Below are 21304 nucleotides of genomic sequence, written 5' to 3'. Positions count from 1 at the left end.
GCTGGCGGCCGGGCCGGGCCGGGCCGGGCCGGGGCTGGCGGCGCGGGGGCCCCGCCATGGCCCACTTCGAGACGCAGTACCAGCGCCTGGAGAGCTCCTCCACCGAGTCCCCCCCCGGCGGCGGGGACCTGCTCGTCCACGTCCCCGAGGGCGCCAAGTGTGAGCGGCGGCACCGGCGCCGGCACCGGGGGCTGCGGCTGTGGCGGCGCTGGGCACCGGGGGGGACGCGAGGCCGCAGGGCCTGGGGCGGGAGCGGCGGGCTCGCCCGGGGAGCCTGAGGCGGCGCAGCTCTGGGGGCCCGGGGCCTTTGAGGTGGGGGGAAGGCCCCGAGCTGGCCCTGGGGCTCGGGGCCAGAGGGCAGCCGTGGGCTGAGGGGGGTGAGGGGGGCTGAGCCGGGCGGGGGGGGTGTCTGTGGGGCCGGGTTGGGGGCCTGGGAGAGAGACCAGGAGAGAGGGGAAGAGGAGAGGGGGCAGTGTGTGTTGCCAGAGCTGGGCTGGGTGTGTGCTGGAGCTGCTCTCACCCTGCGTTTTTCCTTCCTTCAGCTCCGTGGCATCATATAGAGAACCTGGATCTCTTCTTCTCTCGTATATCCTTCCACAGCATGTGCGCTGTGTCGAGAGGGCATGCGCTCCACTGCCTCATGCTCTTCTCCCATGCTTGGTTCTGCATAACTTGGGGCTGAGCATCTACCCCTTTCCTTAGGACGCTACATGCTTCCAGAGGGGCTGCGGGATGGCAGAGCCCCTATGCTTATGGGATGTTGTGGTTATTAAATGTGTTTTTTGCTGTCTCTGCATTGCCCTATGCCCGAAATCTCTTCTTGCTGCCTATCCACCCCTCCCTTTGTGCAGAATGAGGGCAGGCTGAGTTTCTGTTCTCTGCTTGGTCAGCATCCACCTCTGGGGGAAGAAGGAGATTTGGATCAAGCTAGGTCCTCTTATCCCAGCTGTGCTATACCTGGGAAGAGTGTGCTTCCCTGCAGTGGAGTACCAGCTTGCTGGTGGATAGAGATGAGAGGGGGTCTCCATCACTGGTTAGAGAGATTTGGCTGGGAGGCTATGGATGCCAGTGGGACAGGAGGTCTCTCCACCCTTTGTCAGAAGGAAAGGCTTTCCAGTCTGTTCTCCTTGACTATAACTCTCACATCTATAATCTGCATCAGAAGAATGGCTTCACCTGTATGCTCATCGGGGAGATCTTTGAGCTTATGTAAGTTCAGGTTCCCATCCCATGTAGGCCATTGGGGCTATTACAGGAGGCTGGGGAGCGGCTGTGGGAGTGTGCTGAGCCATGCCAGTAAGGAGGCAGGAGAGATCCCTTCTCAGATATCCTGCCTGTCTTTTATTAGAGTTTTCCATGCCCCAAACCTGTATTCCACTTTGAGGAGGCGGTGCCCCTTGAGCTTTCCTGGCACCATGGCTGTGGGGCCGCCTGACTTGCAGCTCCTACCTGCCCTGTGTCTGGGTGGCAGATGGACAGGGTGATTCCCTCATGGCCGCTCCCTCTCTTCGCAGGCAGTTCATCTTCGTGGTGGCATTCACCACCTTTCTTATAAGCTGCGTCGATTATGACATTCTCTTTGCCAACAAAGCAGTGAATCACAGCCAGCATCCTAGTGAGCCTATTAAGGTGACGCTGCCGGATGCCTTCCTCCCCCCAAATGTCTGCAGTGCAAGGTAGGAGCAGCTGAGGGCACGTTAGCCACTGCTCTTGCTTTCTCGAACACTAAGGGCTGTCTGGACCTTGACTCCTGTTTTCTGCCTCTTCTTGCCTGCAGAATCCAGTCAAACAGCTTCCTCATCTGCATCCTGGTGATAGCTGGGGTTTTCTGGATCCACCGACTCATCAAATTTGTCTACAACATTTGCTGCTACTGGGAAATTCACTCCTTCTACATCAATGCCCTCAAAATCCCCATGGTAAGTGGCTGAGCTGTGGGCCCTATGCAGGGCTGCTGAGGAAAGCAGGAGTCCTTGCTGTGCAATGAGAAACAGCTACCCTCTACCCTCCTTTGGAGTCAACTTCTCCGAAAGTCTCATGCCAAGTGCTTTTCCTTCTGCTCCAGCTCTTCCCAGGGTTATGTAACCATGTTGATCTCCTTTCAGCTTTTCCAGCAGCCAACTTGCTGTATGTTAACCCTTCTCTGCCCAGCCTGTCGCTGTGTGTGCTGGCATATGTGTATGCCATCTGCCACCCAATATGTTTATTTTTATCTGTGATGGCCTTTTCAGTGATGCCTTTCAACAGCAAAGGCATAAGTGAGGCATGAGTGAGAGTGTTCTCTTACCTCCTGGGAGACAAGCAGAATCATCTTCCTTCTTTATTGATGAAGAAACTGAGGTATAGAGCTACTTAGTTTGTGAAGAGCATGTTGGAGATCTGTGTCAGAGACAGGATTTGAGGCTTACACCTACAACCTGGTGCAGGATCTTCTGCTCTGTTTGATAACATCAGAGGGTGATGTGCTTCCTTTTAGAAGAAGCCATGGGTCTTTGAGAAAGATAGACTGAGCCAAGAGGCTTGGTTTGTCGCCAGCTTTGCCACAGGCTGCCTCCAGGACACCGATCAAATGCTTTCCCCTATTCCTACCTCCCCACTGACTCCAAGCATTAGGTGTGCTTCCCATGGCTCTGAGGGGAAAGGAAAGCTCATGTAAGCCTCCAAGATAGCCTGTATGTGAGTAGGTGGGAAACAGTCATCTTCGTTAGTCTAGAGTAAAAGCCAGTGGGGCAAGGTATGCAGCGTGGAAAGATGCCTTGTGTTGTGTGTGCTTCACTGGTGCCCCAAGAGTGTGTGCTGGATCCCACTCTTAGAGCAGGGTGCAGCCTGACCTCTGTCCCTCTATGTAGCCAACCTCTAACCTTGCTGCTTCCTCCTCCCAGTCCAACCTGCCCTACTACACCTGGCAGGAGGTGCAGGCCCGCATCGTGCAGATCCAGAAGGAGCACCAGATCTGCATCCACAAGAAAGAGCTGACAGAGCTGGACATCTACCACCGCATTCTCCGCTTCAAGAACTACATGGTGGCCATGGTGAACAAGTCTCTGTTGCCCATCCGCTTCCGCCTGCCCTTGCTGGGAGACACTGTCTTCTACTCTCGCGGGCTCAAGTACAACTTCGAGCTCATCTTTTTCTGGGGGCCAGGCTCCCTCTTTGAGAACGAGTGGAGTCTGAAGGCTGAATACAAGCGGGCTGGGAACCGTCTGGAGCTAGCTGAGAAGCTCAGCACTCGCATCCTTTGGATTGGCATTGCCAACTTCCTTCTCTGCCCCCTTATCCTCATCTGGCAGATCCTCTACGCCTTCTTCAGCTACACAGAGATCCTGAAGCGGGAGCCGGGCAGCCTGGGTGCCCGCTGCTGGTCTCTCTACGGCCGCTGTTACCTCCGTCACTTCAATGAGCTGGACCATGAACTGCACTCACGCCTCAGCAAGGGCTACAAGCCAGCCTCCAAGTATATGAACTGCTTCATCTCCCCACTTCTCACCATCGTGGCCAAGAATGTGGCCTTCTTTGCTGGCTCCATCCTGGCTGTGCTCATTGCTCTCACTATCTATGATGAGGATGTCCTGGCAGTTGAGCATGTGCTGACAACAGTCACCCTGCTCGGGGTGGGCATCACAGTGTGCAGGTGAGGTGGACCTGTGCTGGGCAGAGCTGGCTGCTCCCAGCAACTCTGAGGGGAACAGAGAGGCTGGTGCCACCTGTGTGGATGTGCTGTTATGTTGCAAGGGGATGTGAGTCTGCTCTAGGGGAAGAGCACAGCTGAGGAGAGGCAGAATGGGGAAGATGGGAGAAGGGAGTACTAGTCAACTTGGTGTGGTGACTGCAGTGATGGCTTTAGAAATGATATGAGGGGTTTTATTGGAGCTATACAGCAGGAGCCCTGGGCTGTGCTAGCAGGAGGGTTTGGGTTGGGAGTGAAGGCCACAGGTGGAGCTGTGGATGTGGGCTGTTTGCCCTGCCCTCTCAGGATGAGATCTCCCTTAAACTGAAGTGCGATGCTGTGACGCTTCCCTGTCCTGTCCTGCAGGTCCTTCATTCCAGACCAACACCTGGTGTTTTGCCCAGAGCAGCTGCTGCGGGTCATCCTGGCACACATCCACTACATGCCTGACCACTGGCAGGGTAACGCTCACCGCTACGAGACCCGGGACGAGTTTGCCCAGCTCTTCCAGTACAAAGCGGTGAGCCTGGTTTGCAAGGGACAGAGACAGAAACTCACTTTTGTCCCTGCAGGAGGGAGAAGCTGCTAAAGAGCCAGGCAGCTCCTGAGCAGACAGAGCGCACTTTCTTGGAGATGACCTTCCTCAGCCGATGGGTCAGGTCTCAGGGCTGGCTCCAAGATTGTGCGTTTGTTGAGGAGGCAGCAGGGATAGTCTCCAGTGCAGGATGGGATGTGGCCTGAGCTTTGCCCTGGGGCCAGTTATATTGGGGCAGTTTCTGGCATCCTCAAGCTCACTCTGAGCCCTGTTTCCCTGCCTAGGTCTTCATCCTGGAGGAACTCCTGAGTCCCATCATTACCCCCCTGATCCTTATTGTCTGCCTCCGACCCAAGTCCTTGGACATTGTTGACTTCTTTCGCAACTTCACAGTGGAGGTGGTGGGTGTGGGTGACACCTGCTCCTTTGCCCAGATGGATGTGCGCCAGCATGGCCACCCAGCGGTATGTCCCGTGCGTGGTGGGATAGCAGCATGGGCTCCACAGTAGCATGCCTGATCCATTAGACACAGGAGAAGCTGTAACTCACCACTCCTGGGGGCCTGAAGCAAACAGCCTGTGACTGCCTCAGCGATGAGTGCCCGGAGTTGCCAGGACAGGTCACCAGGCTGTGGCTATTAACCTAATATAATATACCCTGGGCTCTGCCACATCTTAGTGTTTAACATCATTGCTTGTCTTTGCAGACAAGAACCTTGTGCCCTGCTCCCTCAGGAGAAGAGTGGGTATATTTGGACCTCTTAAAAAGTACGACCACTGAAAACAGATTAAAAAAGCTGAGCTGCTTTTGGCCAGGAAAGAAGCAGGATGAGGGAGAAGGGATTTGTTTTTCATTATATGAAAAGCACTGCGAAGTGAAAGAGGATCAGTCTGTTTCCTGTGCCTGGGAATTTACATGAGTCATCAAGAAAGGCTCCCTAGTGGCAGGGCCGTGAACTGGGAAGGAATGGGCTCACTGTGGCAGGAAGCTTTTAAGAGCAGTTGTTTATTGGCTGTAGTTGCTTCTGCTGTGGGCTGGAGAGTGCAAGACAAAGCTTTCAGCTCTGATTTTTGTGCTAGCCCCCAACTCTCCATCTCCTTTGCAGTGGGAGGTGGAGGACACCGTATTTTCTGGGCTGCAAGGGCTAAACTAGGATGACACATTTGCTCTAGTGCCTGCCTTCTGCCTGGAGCTGTGGCCTAGCTTGTGCTGGGTGTTGCAGATTTTGCCCAGACTGGTCCTGCAGGATTTGCAGGCCTGGCAGGAGCTTAAAGTAGATCCTGGCCCTCACTACCTCTCTCTGTTCTGCAGTGGATGTCAGCAGGGAAGACCGAGGCCTCCATTTACCAGCAGGCGGAGGATGGCAAGACAGAGTTGTCCCTCATGCACTTTGCCATCACCAATCCCAAGTGGCAGCCACCCCGTGAGAGCACAGCCTTCATTGGTTTCCTGAAGGAGCGGGTGCACCGAGACAGCAGCGTGGCCCTGGCCCAGCAGGCTGTGCTCCCCGAAAACGCCCTCTTCAGCTCCATCCAGTCCCTGCAGTCGGAGTCAGAGGTGTCCAGGCCGGAGGGGATAAGTGGTGTTCTTAGGGTGCTTGCTGGGTGCCAACAAGCTCTGGGATAATCAGGCCCTCTGGGCAAATTTTCACCTTTCCTGGGCCATATCCAGGGATGCAAATATGATAGTGCTAGCTGGGACTGCCTTCTGGGTTTCTAAAGATGAGCAGTGAGGTATGATGAGCACATGAGGTGGGAAAGGGGCTGGAGGAAGCTGTGGGGTCTCAGTACTGTATTGTTGGTATGGAGGTCAGGCCTCCAGTTCTGCACAGGACAGTGACTCTCTCCTTTTCAACTCTGCAGCCTCACAGCCTGATTGCCAATGTGATAGCAGGCTCCTCAGCCCTGGGCTTTCACATGGGCCGCGATGGACAGGCCTCCCGCCATCTCTCTGAAGTGGCCTCGGCCCTGCGTTCCTTCTCCCCGCTCCAGTCTGCCCAGCAGCCCCCCAGTGGCTTCCAGACAGGAGGAAGGGATGGAGAGGGAGCCCAGCCTCGGGGTGCAAGTGCCATGACAGTCTCTGGGTAAGGACATGGCAGCCTTGGCTGAAGGGGAGTGGCTGGAGACCTTGCAAGTCCCAGATCCCTTTGTTGCATGCCCTGCTGCTGCGCTGTTGTCCTAAGCGTGCAGTGGCTGTCTGGCATTTGTCTCTGCAGCTTGGGATAGGAAGGAACATGTTCACAAGCAGAGCTAGGCCCAGGTGCTTACACTCGCCTCCCCCAAAGGGCGGTGTGGGGCTCTGGTGTTTTCCTGAAGGCACCACAGTACCTTCCTGGCAGGAAGGAGACTGCTCTGAGCATCCCTTCCCATGGGTGAGAGGTATGTCTAAGTAGGGTCTGCTTTGGTCCTGAATGCCACCTGCTCTGGAGGTGAGACGCTGGTGAGCTCTGTGCCCTGGCACAGGGGCACTGTGTGATGCGATACCTGGGGCAGGGCAGTGCCATGCCTGGGCTGATCACCTTGTGTGGCTGGGGAGGGGACACAGAGGGCCGGTCCCTCTCCATCACAGGAGTGAGTGTCTGCAAACTTGACATTAGAGCAGAGAGAGGCTGGGCTGGGTGCTGTGTAGGGGGCCACCCAGGCAATGAACATCTCCTGTGTGTCCCATGGCAGTGCTGATGCGAGGACTGTGAGCTCAGGGAGCAGTGCCTGGGAGGGTCAGCTGCAGAGCATGATCCTGTCAGAGTATGCCTCCACCGAGATGAGTCTCCACGCGCTCTACATGCACGAGGTGAGCAGCCGGGAGCCGGGCTGGCCAGCAGGGCATGGGCCCAGGGCAGTCAGGGTGGAGCTGGAGCCTGGGTTGGCTGGGGAGCTCTGAGTGACTGGAAGGGGAGCTGAGAGCAGTGAAAGCGCACTGCTGGGGAGATGGTGGCGGGAGGCTGTGCTCTCCCCGCATGGCTGACCTGCTCGTGTCTCGGCCCTACAGTTGCACAAACAGCAAACCCAGCTGGAGCCTGAGCGGCATGCTTGGCACCGGCGAGAGAGCGATGAGAGCGGGGAGAGTGCCCACGAGGAGCTGGAAGCTCAGCGGGGTGGCTCTGTCCCCATCCCTCGCTCTGCCAGCTACCCCTTCTCCTCACCACGGCAGCCTGCTGAGGAGACAGCTACACTGCAGACTGGCTTCCAGCGGCGATACGGTGGTATCACAGGTATGGGAGCCAGGGTGGAGGTCCGAGCTCGGGATCAGAGCCCTGTAACGGATGCCCTGTATGGACTGGCTTGGGCAGCCTGCCTGCTGCTGAAGCCTGGCATCCCCTGTGTAGCTGATCTTCTTCCTCACCTGTCCTGCAGACCCAGGCACAGTGCACAGAGCCCCATCACACTTCTCTCGCCTTCCGCTGGGAGGCTGGGCTGAGGACGGGCAGTCGGCAAGACACCCAGAGCCCGTGCCGGAGGAGAGCTCAGAAGATGAGCTTCCACCACAGATCCACAAGGTAGGGGCAAAAGCTGTGGCTGCGTGAACTCTAGCTGGCAGGCTGGGGCGCTGGCAGCTGGTCCCAGTAGGTGCCACGTCCCCTCTCTGTCTTGCAGGTGTAGCCTTGTAGACTGGGGATCTCGTGGGGGTTGCAGACTGGGAGCCGCCTGGGCAGCAGGATGTGGCATCAGCCTGATTTTTCTCCTGTCCCAAAGGGGACAGGGTGGTCCTGGGCTTCATTTTGTTGCCATCGATTGCCGAAGAGACAAAACTGCCAGGCCAGCGGCTTTGCGGTGGTGCCTTGTGTCCAGCCGTTTGTCAAGTCAACGCCACTGACTCTTGCGGGGTGAATGCGTGTGTGAGTACATACGTGTGTCTGTGTTCACATCTGTGTCGTCTGTGTCGGAGGATCGCTGCAGAGCCTGCGAAAGCTGACGTGATGGGACTGGCGATGGGGAGCTGTGGACTGGCTCGGAGGTAGCAGCAGTAACTGCTGGTCGAAGGCATGTGAGAAGGCACTAGCTCCAGACATCCACCCGGAGCTGGGACCTGCCTCCAGAATGAGCTGGCGTCCCCTGGGATGGCCACCCGTGTCAGGAGGTGTCAAGGGGAGCTAGCTCAGCCTGCAGCAGTGCTGGCAACGTTACTACCCTGCCTGCAGCCTTGGGAAGGTGCCCAGCACTTCATTGCCCTTCCAGGGAGGACAAACATCGTGCCTCTCAGTCCGGAGCAGGATGGCAGTGGAGCAGTCCCCCTGCTCTGTGCACGCTCACACTGCCCCTGCTGCAGGTGGGGGTGGGATGGCAGAGCCAGCAGGCCCTGCTCTCACTGGGATCTGGGGATGCTGCAGCTCTTCCCCAGCTCCCATGACAGCTGTCCAGTCCCTTGCACACCAGGAAAGGGCTGTGGAGGTGGGAGACTCTTTTTCCCTGGCATCTCTCTCAGCTGGCAGCCTCTGTGCCATATCGCTGAACTAGGACAATGTGCCCCCTGGCCACTGCCCGTGGGACATGGACTGCTAGCAGGGCCCACTTGCAATGCCAAAGAGACCCTGAGGTGGTCCAGTTTGGCTTCTACTAGGGGCACATGTAGCCCAGTTGGAGCCTTCTAAAGGTCTTGTGCTCTGTGTATTGAGTTGACTCCCTTCCCCCGGGTGTTATAAAAGCCTCTTCCCTATGCCTGACCTGTCTGGTACATTGAATCTGTCTTCCTGATGTGGCCATTTCTGCGGCATTGGGGCTTTCCTCCTGCCCAAACAAAGCCTTCAGTGCGTCTTGCATCTCACCCAGGGGCTCTCAGCTCCTTCCTTCACTCCTGAGAGAATGCTTTTGCTTGCAACATTGCTTTGGCTGCTGCAGATCCCATATCCCAAGCAGACGGCTTGTGTCTCAGAGGGGCAAGAGGAGGTGCCCTAGCCCCAGAAGAGAGAGGCAAACCCTAGCCCAGCGTCGTGGTAGAGAGGAGAGCAGAGATTCTGGTTGTGCAGTGTAACCTCAGACAGGACCTTCCCAGATCACCCTGGTTTCCCTTGCCCCTCTTTCAGTGGCAGCCTGCGAGTGTGTGCATCTTGGCTAACCCCTGCCAGGCACTGCTTTCACTCTCCTTCACTCTTCTTTCCCCTGGCAGGGACTGCTTGCTTTTACCATGTCCTCTGTAAGCAACAGGCAGGCCCTCCTCTCCCATTCCTGGAGTCCAGGGCCACCTTTCTTCCCCTGCCAGGGTTATTGCCCTGTGCCCTTTGAGCCAGGGCTGGGCACACGCCTGCTGAGCCAGCTGCTCTCTGCACTGGGGCAGACGCGCCTGGTAGGAGGGACACAAGCATGGAGGCATGTGGCATTGTGCCCAAGGCTTCCTCAGATGTTTACTAACATAAGGGAGACCATAAAAGAGCAAGGACTACAGGTGTAGCATGACCTCAAGTAATAAGTATTTTATTACTCACTCTTAGATTGCAGTCTCTGCCTAATTTGCTATAGCTGGGCACTACATATTATGCTTTGTGCACTCCAGATTCGTGAGCTCATTGCTCTTTCTACAAGTTCCGATCCTTCAGTGCCCTGTCTGTCACGGAGGAATCCTGGTATGGGTGCGGGTCCTGCGGTCAGGCCAACTATCTGGAGCAGGGTCCACACTGCACAAGTTGATGTTAATCTTTTTTCGAGTTCCCCTGTCATTCTCCCCCAGTAACTGTAATTTAACCCAACACAAGTCTAATGGCCTTTCATCCAATCATGTTCTGTTGTTCCCTTGCAGTTTTCTTCTTTTTTTTCTTTTTTTTTACTTCATATCACTATTCCACATAATTCTACCAGAGCTGAGGGTTTCTGTAGTTCTACCAGAGTTGAGAATTTCTGCAGTGTCATTTCATTCCCTGTTACTATTGCCACATAGTGCCACTCTTTCCAGTAGTGCCCAGTGACAGGACAAGAGGCAATGGGCGCAAACTGAAACACAGGAAGTACTACCTAGAGATAAGGAAAAACTTTTTACTGTGAGAGTGAGCAAGCACTAGAACAGGTTGCCCAGAGAGGCTGTGGAGTTTCCATCCTTAGAGACAGTCAAAAGTCATCTGGATAGGGTCCTGGGCAACCTGCTGTAGGTGACCCTGCTTTGAGCAGGGAGGTTTAACTAGATGATCTCCAGAGGTCCCTTTCAGCCTTAAGCATTCTGTGATTCTGCAGTAGTTCTGCAGTGTAGTGCCTCAGGCTGTAACACCCCCCCAGGTGACTGCCAACTGGTGGGACACGCCAGTTGTTCTGCTGTGGTATGGGCTGTGCTGTCCATGAGGCCCACCCTTGCCTGCAGGCCCATGACAAGGTGGCAGTTAGGGCTGGCTCTAGCCCTGGTGTTTGTAGACCCAACCTTTGTTGGCACTTACCTCTTGTTAGACCTTGTTGGTCATAGGAGCAAGAGGGCCAGGAGCACTGATGGTTCAATAATTATGGCCCTGTCTGGCCTTTGATGTTCTTCCTCTAGGCTGGGGAGCGTAGAGGGGGTGTTTGTGCAGGGGCAGGCTCTTTTGGGTAATGGGCTCCCTGTTGCAATGGGGAAGGACAGACCAAAGCTGTGACTGGTCTGAGCCTGTAAGAGACCGAAGGGAGTGCACTAAAGCAAAGCCCTGGATGGGGATCAGCTCATCACAGCTGGGGTCAGGAATCCTGGGGTCTCTCGGTGGATTGCTGTGTGACTTGGGGATAAATCATGTGGCCGAGCTCAGCCGGGGGGCAAGAGATCCGTGGGCCTGAGTACTACACCAGTGTGCTGGTATCCCCAGCCATGGGTGTGCTCTCTGCACAGCTGCTGGGGGCAGCCCCCGACTCCCACAGAGGATCAGCTGCAAAGACCCCACAGCAGCTCCAGCTTGGGGCTGTTGTGGTATGATGAGTTTGACAAGGAAACTGAAGGCAAGTCTCCAACACACCAGAGCTTTCTAGCTGCTTCCCTGGCCGCCTGGGCTCCCTCTCTGCACACAGGGCAATGATCCCTGCCCCAGGGCAGCCCTTTGAGCCTGCGTCACCTATTTAGCAGCTGGTGATCTCAAACACACGTGGGCCAGCTGGGTTTTTACAGACTGAGAAGCACCTCCTGGCTGCACTCTGTATGAAGGGCAAGGGTGTGGGTGCCCTCTACGCTGGCTGGCCTGGCCTTGGGGGTGGGATGCTTGATCTGGGCTTCCTGGTGTCGTCACCCCTGATCCCTAAGCAGGGCCAGCTGAGCTGGTGAAGGCTGGCTCCATCCTGGGGCAAGTGGGGAAGTCTGGGCCTTTCTCTGGGAATAACAGGAGGAGGGAGAGGCCTGGCAGGAGCAAGCAGGAGTCCTTGCCGCATGTTGTGCTTGTGTCGTCACTGTCCCATGTGCATGGCAAGCTGCTCCTCCTCATCCCCTCCCAGGGTGTGCGGGTGCGCAGGGATTCCCAGGGAGTGCTGATCGCAGCCCGGTGTCCTCGCTGTACAGCTGTATAGCCATGAATAAAGGTGGGGCATATCATCCACGCCGGTGTCCGAGTCTCCGTTTGCGCTGGAGTGCCGTGCAGCCTGCCTGTCTCTGGCTGCCGAGCAGGGGTGGTAACGTGGGACCAAGGATGCTGGAGAAGGCAGTGCCCAGGATGGACTCTGCCCCTGAACGCCTGCTGGGGAGGCTGCAAGCTGACTGGGCTGGTGTGGAGCCAGCTGGGAGCAGGGGAGGAGCAGGGCCTCCCCGAAGGTTGGTGCCAAGGCACTTCTCTGCTCCAGCCGCACATTGGGTTTGCAGCGTGCATGGACAAAGGAACGCAGGGGCTGAGTGGGGAGCAGCTCCTGGGAGTGATACGTCCGACATTATCTTCCTGGTTGGCCCGTGCCTAGTGAACAGCCCGTGTGGTACAGCAGGAGGGCATCCAGGGAACCCCAGCAGCAGCTTCCCCAGCTCAGACCAGGGCTCTTCCTGCAAACCCGGGGCTTCTCAGCAGGGTAACAAGCCCTTTCTGCAGCAGTGAATGGCTTGAGTGACCACTGCAGCTGGGTGGCTGCCAAGCATCTCTCTTGGCCCTTTTTCCTGGTACTCCTGATGCTACAAAGGGCTCTGTGCCTGGGCAGATGATAACATCTCCTAGCTGTGGATTTGAGGGGGGCTGAAAGATGGGGCTGATGCACTCATCTTGCAGGGGTATGGGGCCTTGGTTTCAGATCTAACACTTAGCTTTGGTGTAGCCTACATGTGCAAGCAGCCTCTGGTGCCTTGGCTCCCCGTGTGTCCCTGTGAGCCCTCCCAGGGAGTGGAGCACCCAGCAGCAGTGGGGTGCAGCTCTGTGAGGTGGCCTGGGCTGCGTCCGGAGCAGGCACAGCGCCCACCTTCTCCTGGGCTCCGTGTCATCCTCGCTGTGGTGGGGCGCGCTGGCTGGAGCTAATGGTGCTCGGTGGCGCCTTCCTCCCCTCGGGCGGCCCCGCTGCCTGCCGGCCCGGCGGCGGCAGCCCGTCCTTGCGCAGCGCCAGCGCCCGCGTCGCCCTGTCCTCAGCCCGTCTGTCCCGACGGCCGCCGCGGGGAAACTGAGGCACTTGCGCGTGGCTGCGGTCGGCACCTGCCACGGCGGGGAGGCGGCGGCGGCTCGGTGCGGCGCCCGGTCTATCTGGGCGCCGCAGGCCGGGCGCGGGGGGCCTGGCCGCGGCGATAAGCGGCGGCGGGGGCCGCCTGCAGCCCCGGCCCCTCTCCCGGGCCTCGGGGCGGCGCCTGGCGCTGGGGGCGGCGCGGCGCGGCGCCCGCGGCGGACGGCGCTAGGGCCCGGCGGCGGCGCGGGGCGGCGCCCGGCCCGGTGCGCGGAGCCCCGTGCGCGGCGCCCGGTGCGCGGCGCGGCCGGACCGGGCCGGACCGAGCGGGCCTGGCGGCAGGTGAGCACGCGCCGGGCCGGGCCGGGCCCATGGCGGCTCCCCGGGCACCCGGGCCGGCGCGCAGGGCCCAGGCCGCTGCCCCCGGGGCGTGCGCGGCCCGGCCCGACCGGCGCCGCGGCCCGGCCCGGCATTGCCCCGCTTTGCCCGTGCCTTGCCCCCGCGGTTCCCCGGGCGTTCCCCGGGCATTGCCCCGCGGTTCCCCGTGTTGCTCCCGCGTTTCCCCGTGCATCGCCTCAAATATTGCCCCGTGCATTTCCCCACACCTTAATTACGTTGCCTGTGCGCTGCCCCCAGGACAGACCCCCTGCCCCAGATCTATCCAAGGACACCAGCGCGTCCACATCCCCGCGGCTGTCGCTGGCAGCATTGTAGCACTGTGCACTCACTGTCCGTCTGTCGTGTATCCGTGTCTGTCCGTTCCCCCCCCCCACCTGTCCTTGTGCACCTGCAAGGACTGGTGAACCTGGCTGATCCCAGTGCAGCCCCAAAGCAGGGCATAGCCAAGCACCACGGTGCACTGACCCTGAACCCAGCACCACTACCACATCCCTCCTCTGCCACTGCTTCCACCTTGCCATGGGGCAACCACAGCGTGCTGGACCAGAGCACCTCGCCTGGCATGGTCACTGCTCAGCCCTCGGCAGTGTGCACGTGTCATACGTCCATCCAGGTGCACGCTTGGGCTGCTGGTGTGCAAAGCTGGCCCTGTTTGCATGCAGGGGTGCCTGCCTGTGTCCAGAATGTTTGCCCTTGTCCCCGTGAGCGCCCCCTCTGTTTGGCCATGGGTCCCCATTTGCAGCCGTACCCGACAGCCCCTCTTCTCTCCACAGCCAGTGACCGGGCAGGATGGTGGTGCTGGGGAGCTACTGCGAGGGCAATAGCTCCTTCACGCAGGTCTGGGTCCAGCAGGGCTTCCAGCCCTGCTTCTTCTTCACACTGGTGCCGGCCGTGCTGCTGAGCGTCTGCCTGCTGCTGGGCGCCCTGCAGTACTCCTGCTACGTCCGCTTTGGCCGTGCCATGGAGCCCAAGTACATCCCCAGGTCGCGCCTCTACCGCGGCCAGGTCCTACTGTCCCTGCTGCTGTCCCTGCAGCCCCTTGCCGGGCTGCTGTGGCAAGTGGGGGGCCTGGGGCAGCTCTACGGCTACATGGTGCTGCATACGTGCCTCTGGGCCCTCAGCTGGGGCTGCGCCATCGCCCTGCTGCAGCTGGAGCACACGCGGGTGCTGGCGCAGGACCGGACGCGGGGCCACGGCACTGTCCTCCTCCTCTTCTGGGCGCTGGCCTTCGCTGCCGAGAACCTGACCTTGGTGTGCTGGAGGAGCCCGCTGTGGTGGTGGGCGCTGGAGGACACCAACCAGAAGGTGGGCCAGGCGTGCGGCTGGGCTGGGGGCTGCACAGGGTGTGGGGACGGCTGCTGGGGCCCTTCGCGCCCTTAGGCTGCGTGGCTCAGAGGGGGTTTTGCTGAGCCATGGTGCTTGGTGGTTAGGTGGGCACGTGTGCCATGCTGTGCCAGACGCAGCTGCTGCCACCCTGAGAGAGGGAAGCAAGGCACCATCCCTGTGCCTGCACTGCCTCCGGATCACCTGGACCCCGATGTCATCCCTTCCACTTGGCACCCAGGGTGAACGTGCTCCCTGGTTGCACCCACGTTTCCTATTGCACATCGCAGCCCTGGCTAACGCGTGCTCCTTGCGTGCCTGCTGTTCCCGTCAGGCCCAGCCCTGAGGGCACTGCTGGAGGGGAGTCCGCCTGTCCGCCGGGGTGGTTGTACTTGGCCAAGCTGAGCAGGTTCCCCTCTCTCCTGGCTGCCCCCACACCCCAGTGTGGTTTCAGAGGCCCCCACCGGTCACGGCCAGCCCTGTGCCCCACACTGCCCTCGTCCTCTCTGCCTGCGGTCCCTGCCTCTCCCTGAGCACTTGCCCATCCTGCACCCGGCTGCGCCTGGCCTGTGCCGAGGCAAGGTTGCGGCACTGACCCCCCGTCTCTCCCGCCAGGTGCAGTTCAGCTTCTGGCTGCTGCGTTATATCTGCACCTTCACGCTCTTCGTCCTGGGCATGAAGGCCCCGGGGCTGCCCCACAAGCCCTACATGCTGCTAGTGAACGAGGAGGAGCGTGACGTGGAGAACAGCCAGGTGAGTCCTGGGGTGCTGCTTTGCAGCTGGGACCATGTGGGGTCGTGTCTGGGGAGGAGGCTGTGCCTGCACGCAGCTGTCCTGGGATCGGGACTTCAGGAGACAGGGACAGCGTCGTTTAAGGCTGCTCATCTCCCTCCCTGGGGTGGGGTACTGGGGCAGTGACCTCCCTGCTGTCCTCTCCCCCCAGCCTCTCCTGCCGGACGCCGGCAGGACCGCGTCCACCTGGAAGGATTTCCGGCAGAAGCTGCAGCTGCTGGTGCAGTACATGTGGCCGAGGGGCAACCGCCTGCTGCAGGGGCTGGTGCTGTTCTGCATGGCGCTGATGGGGCTGGAGCGAGCCATCAACGTCTTCGTGCCCATCTACTACAAGAACATCGGTGAGGCGTGTGGGGCTGGCTGTCCCCGCTCACTGACACCCCGTCCCAGCAGTGAAGGGGGCTGAGGAGAGCCAAGGTTGGGTGCTGGCTCCTTGCAGGGGACCCTTATCTTTGTGTCCTGCCATGTCCTGCCAGGCAGTGGGCACCACTGCCTGCAGCAAAGGGCTTGGAGGTAGACACTTTGCCCAGGGACGCGTGTGCTGCCACCTTCCCAAGGTGTGTCCCCTTTGGACCTCTGACTCCCCTGCTCTTCCATCAATGTAGCCTTTTGGCCCGACCCAGAAGATGCTGCATTTCAAGGACCAGCACCCACAGCCTCACTATGCGCCGGGGGGGGGGGGGAGGAGGTGTCGTAAGTGTCCCAGGAGGGTGCAGGGACGTGGCAGGACACAGGTGCTGGGGCAGTGCTGGGGGAAGGAGTCAATGCAGGGGCTGGTCCCCATGCAGGCTCTACTCGGGGTGCCCAGTGACGCTCCCTGCCCCTCTGCCCTGACCCGTGCCACTGTCTCCCCAGTGAACGAGCTGACGGAGAGGGCTCCCTGGCACACCCTGGCCTGGACCGTCTGCATCTACGTGGGGCTGAAGTTCCTGCAGGGTGGAGGTGCCGGTAAGGACTACTGAGAAGCGCTGGGCGCTGGGGACAGCACAGGGGAGGTGGGGATGCCTGTGGTCCACAGGTCACTGCTTGCTCTGTCTTGGGAGCGGCAACCAGGGCTGGCTCCCGGGCTGGTGGCAGTGGGGGGGTTTTGTCCCACATCTCTCTAGCCCAGCCAGGGTTTGTGAGCTGCACACATGCCCCAGCGATGGGGAAGGGGAGGAGGGTGGCATTTGTCCCCACTGACTGTGCCCTGCCGCCGCACAGGTGCCACCGGCTTCGTGAGCAACCTGCGCACCTTCCTGTGGGTCTGGGTGCAGCAGTTCACCAACCGGCAGGTGCAGGTGCAGCTCTTCGCCCACCTGCACAACCTGTCCCTGCGCTGGCACCTGGGGCGCCGCACCGGCGAGGTCCTGCGCAGCGTGGACCGCGGCACCAGCAGCATCAACAGCCTGCTCAGGTCAGAGCGCGCCCGCGGCGGGGGGCAGCCAGGGCAGAGGGTCGCGCCGTGTGGCTGGATTGATGCAACGTCCTCCTTGCCCCCCCCAGCTACATCGTCTTCAGCATCATCCCCACCATTGCAGACATAGTGATTGGCATCATTTACTTCACCTCAGCTTTCAACGCCTGGTTTGGCCTCATCATCTTCGTGTGTATGAGCCTGTACCTCAGTGAGTGCCAGGCGGGGGGTCGGGAGCAGGGTGCCCACGCCGGGCTGGGGGCGGCAGGCACAGACTGACGTGGCCCCCTCCTGCCTGCAGCTCTGACCATCTTCATCACGGAGTGGAGGACCAAGTACCGGCGGGACATGAACACGCGAGACAACGAGGCCAAGTCCCGGGCTGTGGACTCGCTGCTCAACTTTGAGACGGTAACGGCAGAGGGGCACAGGGCGGGCGCTGAGCGCTGGGGGAGCGGGGCTGGACGCTCACCCTACTGCTGCGTGTTGCAGGTGAAGTACTACAACGCTGAGAGCTACGAGGTGAACCGCTTCAACGATGCCATCGTCAAGTACCAGGTACGGGGTGGCGGGGGCTCAGCACCCAGCATCAGGGGGCTTTGAGGGGAAGGACTAAGCATCCCAGGCATCTCTGGGGATGATGAGGGTCGCCACAGGTCTGGTGTGAAGGCAGCAGTTTTACGGAGGACCTCACCTTTTCCAGATCTCGGAGTGGAAAGTTAGTGCCTCGCTGGGCCTCCTCAACCAAACCCAGAACTTGGTCATCGGCCTGGGGCTGCTGGCGGGGTCCCTGCTCTGTGCCTACTTTGTCACTGAGAACAAGCTGCAGGTAAGGCTGGTGCCAGCCTGGGCAGTCGCCTGCCTGCGATGGGACCCCAGTGCTGGCAGTGATGGGTCCCTCTTGCCCATCCGTACCAGGTGGGAGACTTTGTCCTCTTCGGCACCTACATCATCCAGCTCTACACACCGCTAAACTGGTTTGGGACTTACTACAGGTAATGCTGGGAGCAGCAGGGCTTCAGGGATGCCTAGTGTGCCCTGCAGTCAGTGCTGCCCTCATCCCCATGAGAGTGTGGTCTCCTAAACCCTTCCATCTTGTCTTTTTCTCATTCCAGGATGATCCAGAACTCCTTCATCGACATGGAGAACATGTTTGAGCTCTTCCACGAGGAGCAGGAGGTGAGTGTGATGCAGGGCACCCCCATGCTCCATCACTTCCCAGTTCATCTCCATGTGCTCCTCAGCATGTATCGCACTCGAGCCATGTGTACTCCTCCCCACTATGTCCCTTGGAAAGCAGCATCCCTGTGGATATGTCCCTAGGACCCTGATGTTCCCCTAGACTCCAGGCACTGCCTCTTTCCAGACCCTCTTCTCAGGCACGGTCCTGTGGTCCTGCCCCTGAGGACAGGGATGGGCTGGCTCTGAGGTTATGTCTCTGCATCTGGCAGGTGAAGGATGTGGTGAACGCCGGAGACTTGAGCTTGGAGGCCGGGCGGATTGAGTTTGAGAACGTGCACTTCAGCTACGTGGATGGGTATGGGGCGGCAGCACAGCGTGGGCAGGATGGGATGAGCTGAGCTATGGGGCCTGGCATGGGGACGTGGGGCAAGGCAGGCAGCCTTGAACCCCTCTCCGTCTCCCTTTCCCAGGAAGGAAATCCTGCAGGACGTCTCCTTCTCTGTGATGCCTGGGCAGACCTTGGCCCTGGTGAGAGCGGCACTGGGGCACTAGGTTAATCGCTGGAGGAAGTGGGGCTGGGAAGTGGGTCCGATCCGTAGCAGGGTGTGCAGGACTGGCTTTACCTTGGGCCAGTCCTTCCTTGTGTGGCCCCTAGCATTTGGCACCAGCAGGGTCTCTGGTGTCTCCAAGACCTTCTTCCCCTGTGTGCAGGTGGGACCTTCGGGCTCAGGAAAGAGCACCATCATTCGCCTGCTCTTCCGCTTCTATGATGTGCGGGGTGGCTGCATCCGCATCGACGGGCAGGACATCTCCCAGGTGAGAGACAGGAGGCCTCTCGGGGCCAGAGAGGGAGCGACTGCTCCGGGCAGCCTGGTGAGGGGACCAGCGTCCCCATGGCAGCTGGAGGGCAGGCAGCCCCCAGCCCCTTTGAATCGTTAGCTGCTGTGGCTGTGCTGGCAAGGTGCTGTGGCGCCACGTGGCTTCGTTTAAAGTCGGGCAGGAGAAGGGGGAAGGGTGGGCTGGCGGCAGTCAGGCTTTGGAGGTCCTGCTCAGCCCTCGCCCACCACCGCCATGGCCCCCAGGTGAAGCAGGCGTCGCTGCGTGCCCACATCGGGGTGGTGCCCCAGGACACGGTGCTCTTCAATGACACCATCTCCAACAACATCCGCTATGGACGGGTCACAGCCACCGACCTGGAGGTGCAAGAGGCGGCCCGGGCTGCTGACATCCACGACCGCATCCTCTCCTTCCCCGACGGTGAGAGCCTCGCGGCCCCATCTGTGTCCTCCCCTGCTGTCCCAGCGGGGTCTCCCGCGGCCTTGCAGCTGCCGTCATGGGGTGGGCACTGGTGGCAACGGCCGTTCTTGGGTGACGCCCTGCATGGGGGCACCTGCGCGGCCCTGTGCCTTGCTCTGCCTCTCCCTGCTGTCGGCCCAGGGCTGAATCGGCTCCCGGGCAGGGCAGGCCGTGCTGCCCAGCGCAGCAGAGCCCCAGAGCCCGTCCTCAGCTCGGAGGGCGCCGGTGCAGCGTGTTCCTGCCCTTGTGCCCGCAGGATACAACACCCAGGTGGGCGAGCGGGGGCTGAAGCTGAGCGGGGGGGAGAAGCAGCGTGTCGCCATCGCCCGCACCATCCTGAAGGGGCCCCACATCATCCTGCTGGACGAGGTAAAGGCCGTGGCCCCCCCCCCCCCCCCCCAGCCCAGCCTTGCTCTGCGCTGCAGCAGCCCTGCCCCAGCTGCTGCCCGGCGCCGGTGTGGCCTGTCCCTCCGTCCATACTGCGCTTCACGCCCTCCCCACGCGCTGCCTCTCCCACAGGCCACGTCCGCGCTCGACACGGAGACTGAAAGGAACATCCAGGCCTCCCTGGCCAAGGTCTGCGCCCACCGCACCACCATCGTTGTTGCACACAGGTAGGCGCATGGGGAAGTGCCTGCATCTGGGAGGCGCTGAGAGCTGGAGCAGAGCTGGGCTCCCCCACGCTGCCTGCACCAACCCGGGGATTGCAGGCAGACCGGCACGGACGCCTCCTACACCAGGGTCTGTGGCTCGGCTCTGTGGATTTTGGAGTGCGAGGCGGGTGGTGGTGGGGGGGAAGCGAGCCCTGCATCCACGCTGCCTGCAGGACACAGCGGGATCCTCTCGCGGTGGCTCGCTGTGATGCACTGGGACCTTGCAGCAGAGGGGCAGTGACAGAGCGGGGGCTCCCAAGGGCTCGCAGACTGGCCAGGCAGGGGGAGGGCGGGCACGACAGGTACCAGCCGAGGGCTGGGGCTCGGCCTGGCAGAGCTGCTCTCGTGGCGTGCAGGCAGGAGCCTGTGGCTGGAGATGCCTCTTTGTGCTTCCTGGGGCTCTGATTGCCTTTAACACCTGACTCTGGGCATGGCCGAGGGCTCAGCGAGGAGCAGGGTGTCGGAGGACTGTGCGGCGCAGAGAGGGACACAGGCACCGGCCAGGCTGCAGCCAGGTGGCCAAGAGCGTGCTAGGACCACCTGGTTGGGGGTAAGGGGCGCACGGAACAGCGGAGGGTGCCCGTTGCTGTCCCCTGCCCTGCCTTCCTCCGCAGGCTCTCCACCGTGGTGGGCGCAGACCAGATCCTAGTGCTCAAGGAGGGCCGCATTGCGGAGCGAGGCAGGTGAGCGCAGGGGAGGGCTCGGCGCTGCCTGCCCCCGCGACGGGGCCGGCTCGGGGCCGCGCGCTGACCCGCGCTCCCCGCAGGCACGAGGAGCTGCTGCAGAAGGGCGGGGTGTACGCCAGCATGTGGCTGCAGCAGCAGGCCGGCGACGACGGCGACAGCAAGGAGCGCTGCACAGAGAAGCCCGCCGGCAGCAAGAAAGGGCCGTGAGCACGGCCACGTGCTCTGCTGCAACCCTGGACCGGGCCCCGCAGCGCCGCGGCCCCACTTGCCTGCTGCCAGCCGGGAGCTGCAGGGACTGGGTTGGACACTCCGCTGCGGTTGTACCTGTCTGTTTTGCTGTGTGTAGTTTCTTAAACCAGGTCCTGCCCAGCTCTGCTCCTGTGTGCTCTGGGGAGGGTGCGCGCCTGTGGACTCCCGTGGGGAGGCTGTGGGATCCCGTGCTCGGGGCAGGACCAGGCTGGCTGTGGGGCTAGTGCCCGAACCCGCAGAACAAACCCAAGCCTGGACTTTCCAAGCGAGCCCTTTACTGAGGGCCCAGAGGACAGCGCTCCGGAGGGGCCTGCTGCCACACCGCAGCCTGCTGAGCGCAGCCCAGGAGGAGGACGGAGGGAAGAAGGGAAGGCCAGTGTGGCCCAGGCATCCTCACGCGCAGCAGCGGCCTGATCGCTGCCAGAGCACGGTGAGCAGTTTTTAGCAGCCCTGCGCCGGCGTCACAGGCCCTGCGCCCTGAGGGCTGGCATCACGCTGAGCAGCTGCTGCATCGGCAGCGTGGCGCCAGCCGGGCGACACGGCCTCCCAGGCAGAGAGCCAGTGTCAGGGCTGGGGAAGAGCCTGCTCCCCCTCTCGCAGCCCAGTCCAGCTCCAGTCACCTGCAGAA

General features: G+C 60.7%; 2 protein-coding genes across 5 annotated transcripts; both read left to right on the top strand.

The window, feature by feature from the left end:
* Positions 1 to 5: 5 nt before the first annotated feature.
* On the top strand, positions 6 to 11670 carry ATG9A (autophagy related 9A). Of its 4 annotated transcripts, XM_062578327.1 has the most exons (14): positions 6 to 159; positions 543 to 588; positions 1147 to 1209; positions 1515 to 1676; positions 1778 to 1919; positions 2883 to 3631; positions 4034 to 4187; positions 4487 to 4666; positions 5514 to 5759; positions 6065 to 6285; positions 6875 to 6992; positions 7191 to 7413; positions 7556 to 7698; positions 7796 to 11670. In XM_062578327.1, exons 1-14 carry the CDS (start codon positions 57 to 59, stop codon positions 7799 to 7801), a joined length of 2556 nt encoding a protein of 851 aa, XP_062434311.1. In that variant the 5' UTR covers positions 6 to 56; the 3' UTR covers positions 7802 to 11670. The 4 variants fall into 4 exon arrangements, with proteins under 4 accessions (XP_062434311.1, XP_062434314.1, XP_062434312.1 ...); XM_062578328.1 differs by lacking the exon at positions 6 to 159 and adding an exon at positions 240 to 312 and having other exon boundaries at positions 543 to 1209; XM_062578329.1 differs by lacking the exons at positions 6 to 159; positions 543 to 588 and adding an exon at positions 293 to 312 and having other exon boundaries at positions 852 to 1209.
* A 1294-nt stretch (positions 11671 to 12964) lies between these two features.
* Positions 12965 to 20796, top strand: ABCB6 (ATP binding cassette subfamily B member 6 (LAN blood group)). Its single transcript, XM_062579006.1, has 20 exons — positions 12965 to 13042; positions 13873 to 14404; positions 15038 to 15175; positions 15366 to 15555; positions 16070 to 16162; positions 16418 to 16610; positions 16700 to 16821; positions 16912 to 17021; positions 17103 to 17168; positions 17314 to 17439; positions 17529 to 17605; positions 17726 to 17789; positions 18062 to 18147; positions 18263 to 18320; positions 18504 to 18608; positions 18875 to 19049; positions 19345 to 19457; positions 19608 to 19702; positions 20356 to 20424; positions 20508 to 20796. Exons 2-20 carry the CDS (start codon positions 13889 to 13891, stop codon positions 20632 to 20634), a joined length of 2523 nt encoding a protein of 840 aa, XP_062434990.1. The 5' UTR covers positions 12965 to 13042; positions 13873 to 13888; the 3' UTR covers positions 20635 to 20796.
* Positions 20797 to 21304: the final 508 nt, after the last annotated feature.

This window comes from Rhea pennata, chromosome 6 (assembly GCF_028389875.1).
Source record: "Rhea pennata isolate bPtePen1 chromosome 6, bPtePen1.pri, whole genome shotgun sequence".
In the NCBI taxonomy this organism is placed as follows: Eukaryota; Metazoa; Chordata; class Aves; order Rheiformes; family Rheidae; genus Rhea; species Rhea pennata.
Note: the sequence above shows the minus strand (reverse complement) of the source record. Positions and strands in the feature narration are given on the sequence as shown.

What these genes read in the sequence shown, in the direction of transcription:
- ATG9A (XM_062578327.1), top strand. Translation starts at nt 57, where the DNA reads ATGGCCCACTTCGAGACGCAGTACCAGCGCCTGGAGAGCTCCTCCACC. An exon ending in AGCTCTTCCAGTACAAAGCG is followed by an intron (nt 4,188 to 4,486) that starts GTGAGCCTGGTT and finishes TTCCCTGCCTAG; the next exon opens with GTCTTCATCCTGGAGGAACT. An exon ending in GCCAGCATGGCCACCCAGCG is followed by an intron (nt 4,667 to 5,513) that starts GTATGTCCCGTG and finishes TCTGTTCTGCAG; the next exon opens with TGGATGTCAGCAGGGAAGAC.
- ABCB6 (XM_062579006.1), top strand. Translation starts at nt 13,889, where the DNA reads ATGGTGGTGCTGGGGAGCTACTGCGAGGGCAATAGCTCCTTCACGCAG. An exon ending in CCTGCAGGGTGGAGGTGCCG is followed by an intron (nt 16,163 to 16,417) that starts GTAAGGACTACT and finishes GCCGCCGCACAG; the next exon opens with GTGCCACCGGCTTCGTGAGC. An exon ending in CATCCTCTCCTTCCCCGACG is followed by an intron (nt 19,050 to 19,344) that starts GTGAGAGCCTCG and finishes TTGTGCCCGCAG; the next exon opens with GATACAACACCCAGGTGGGC.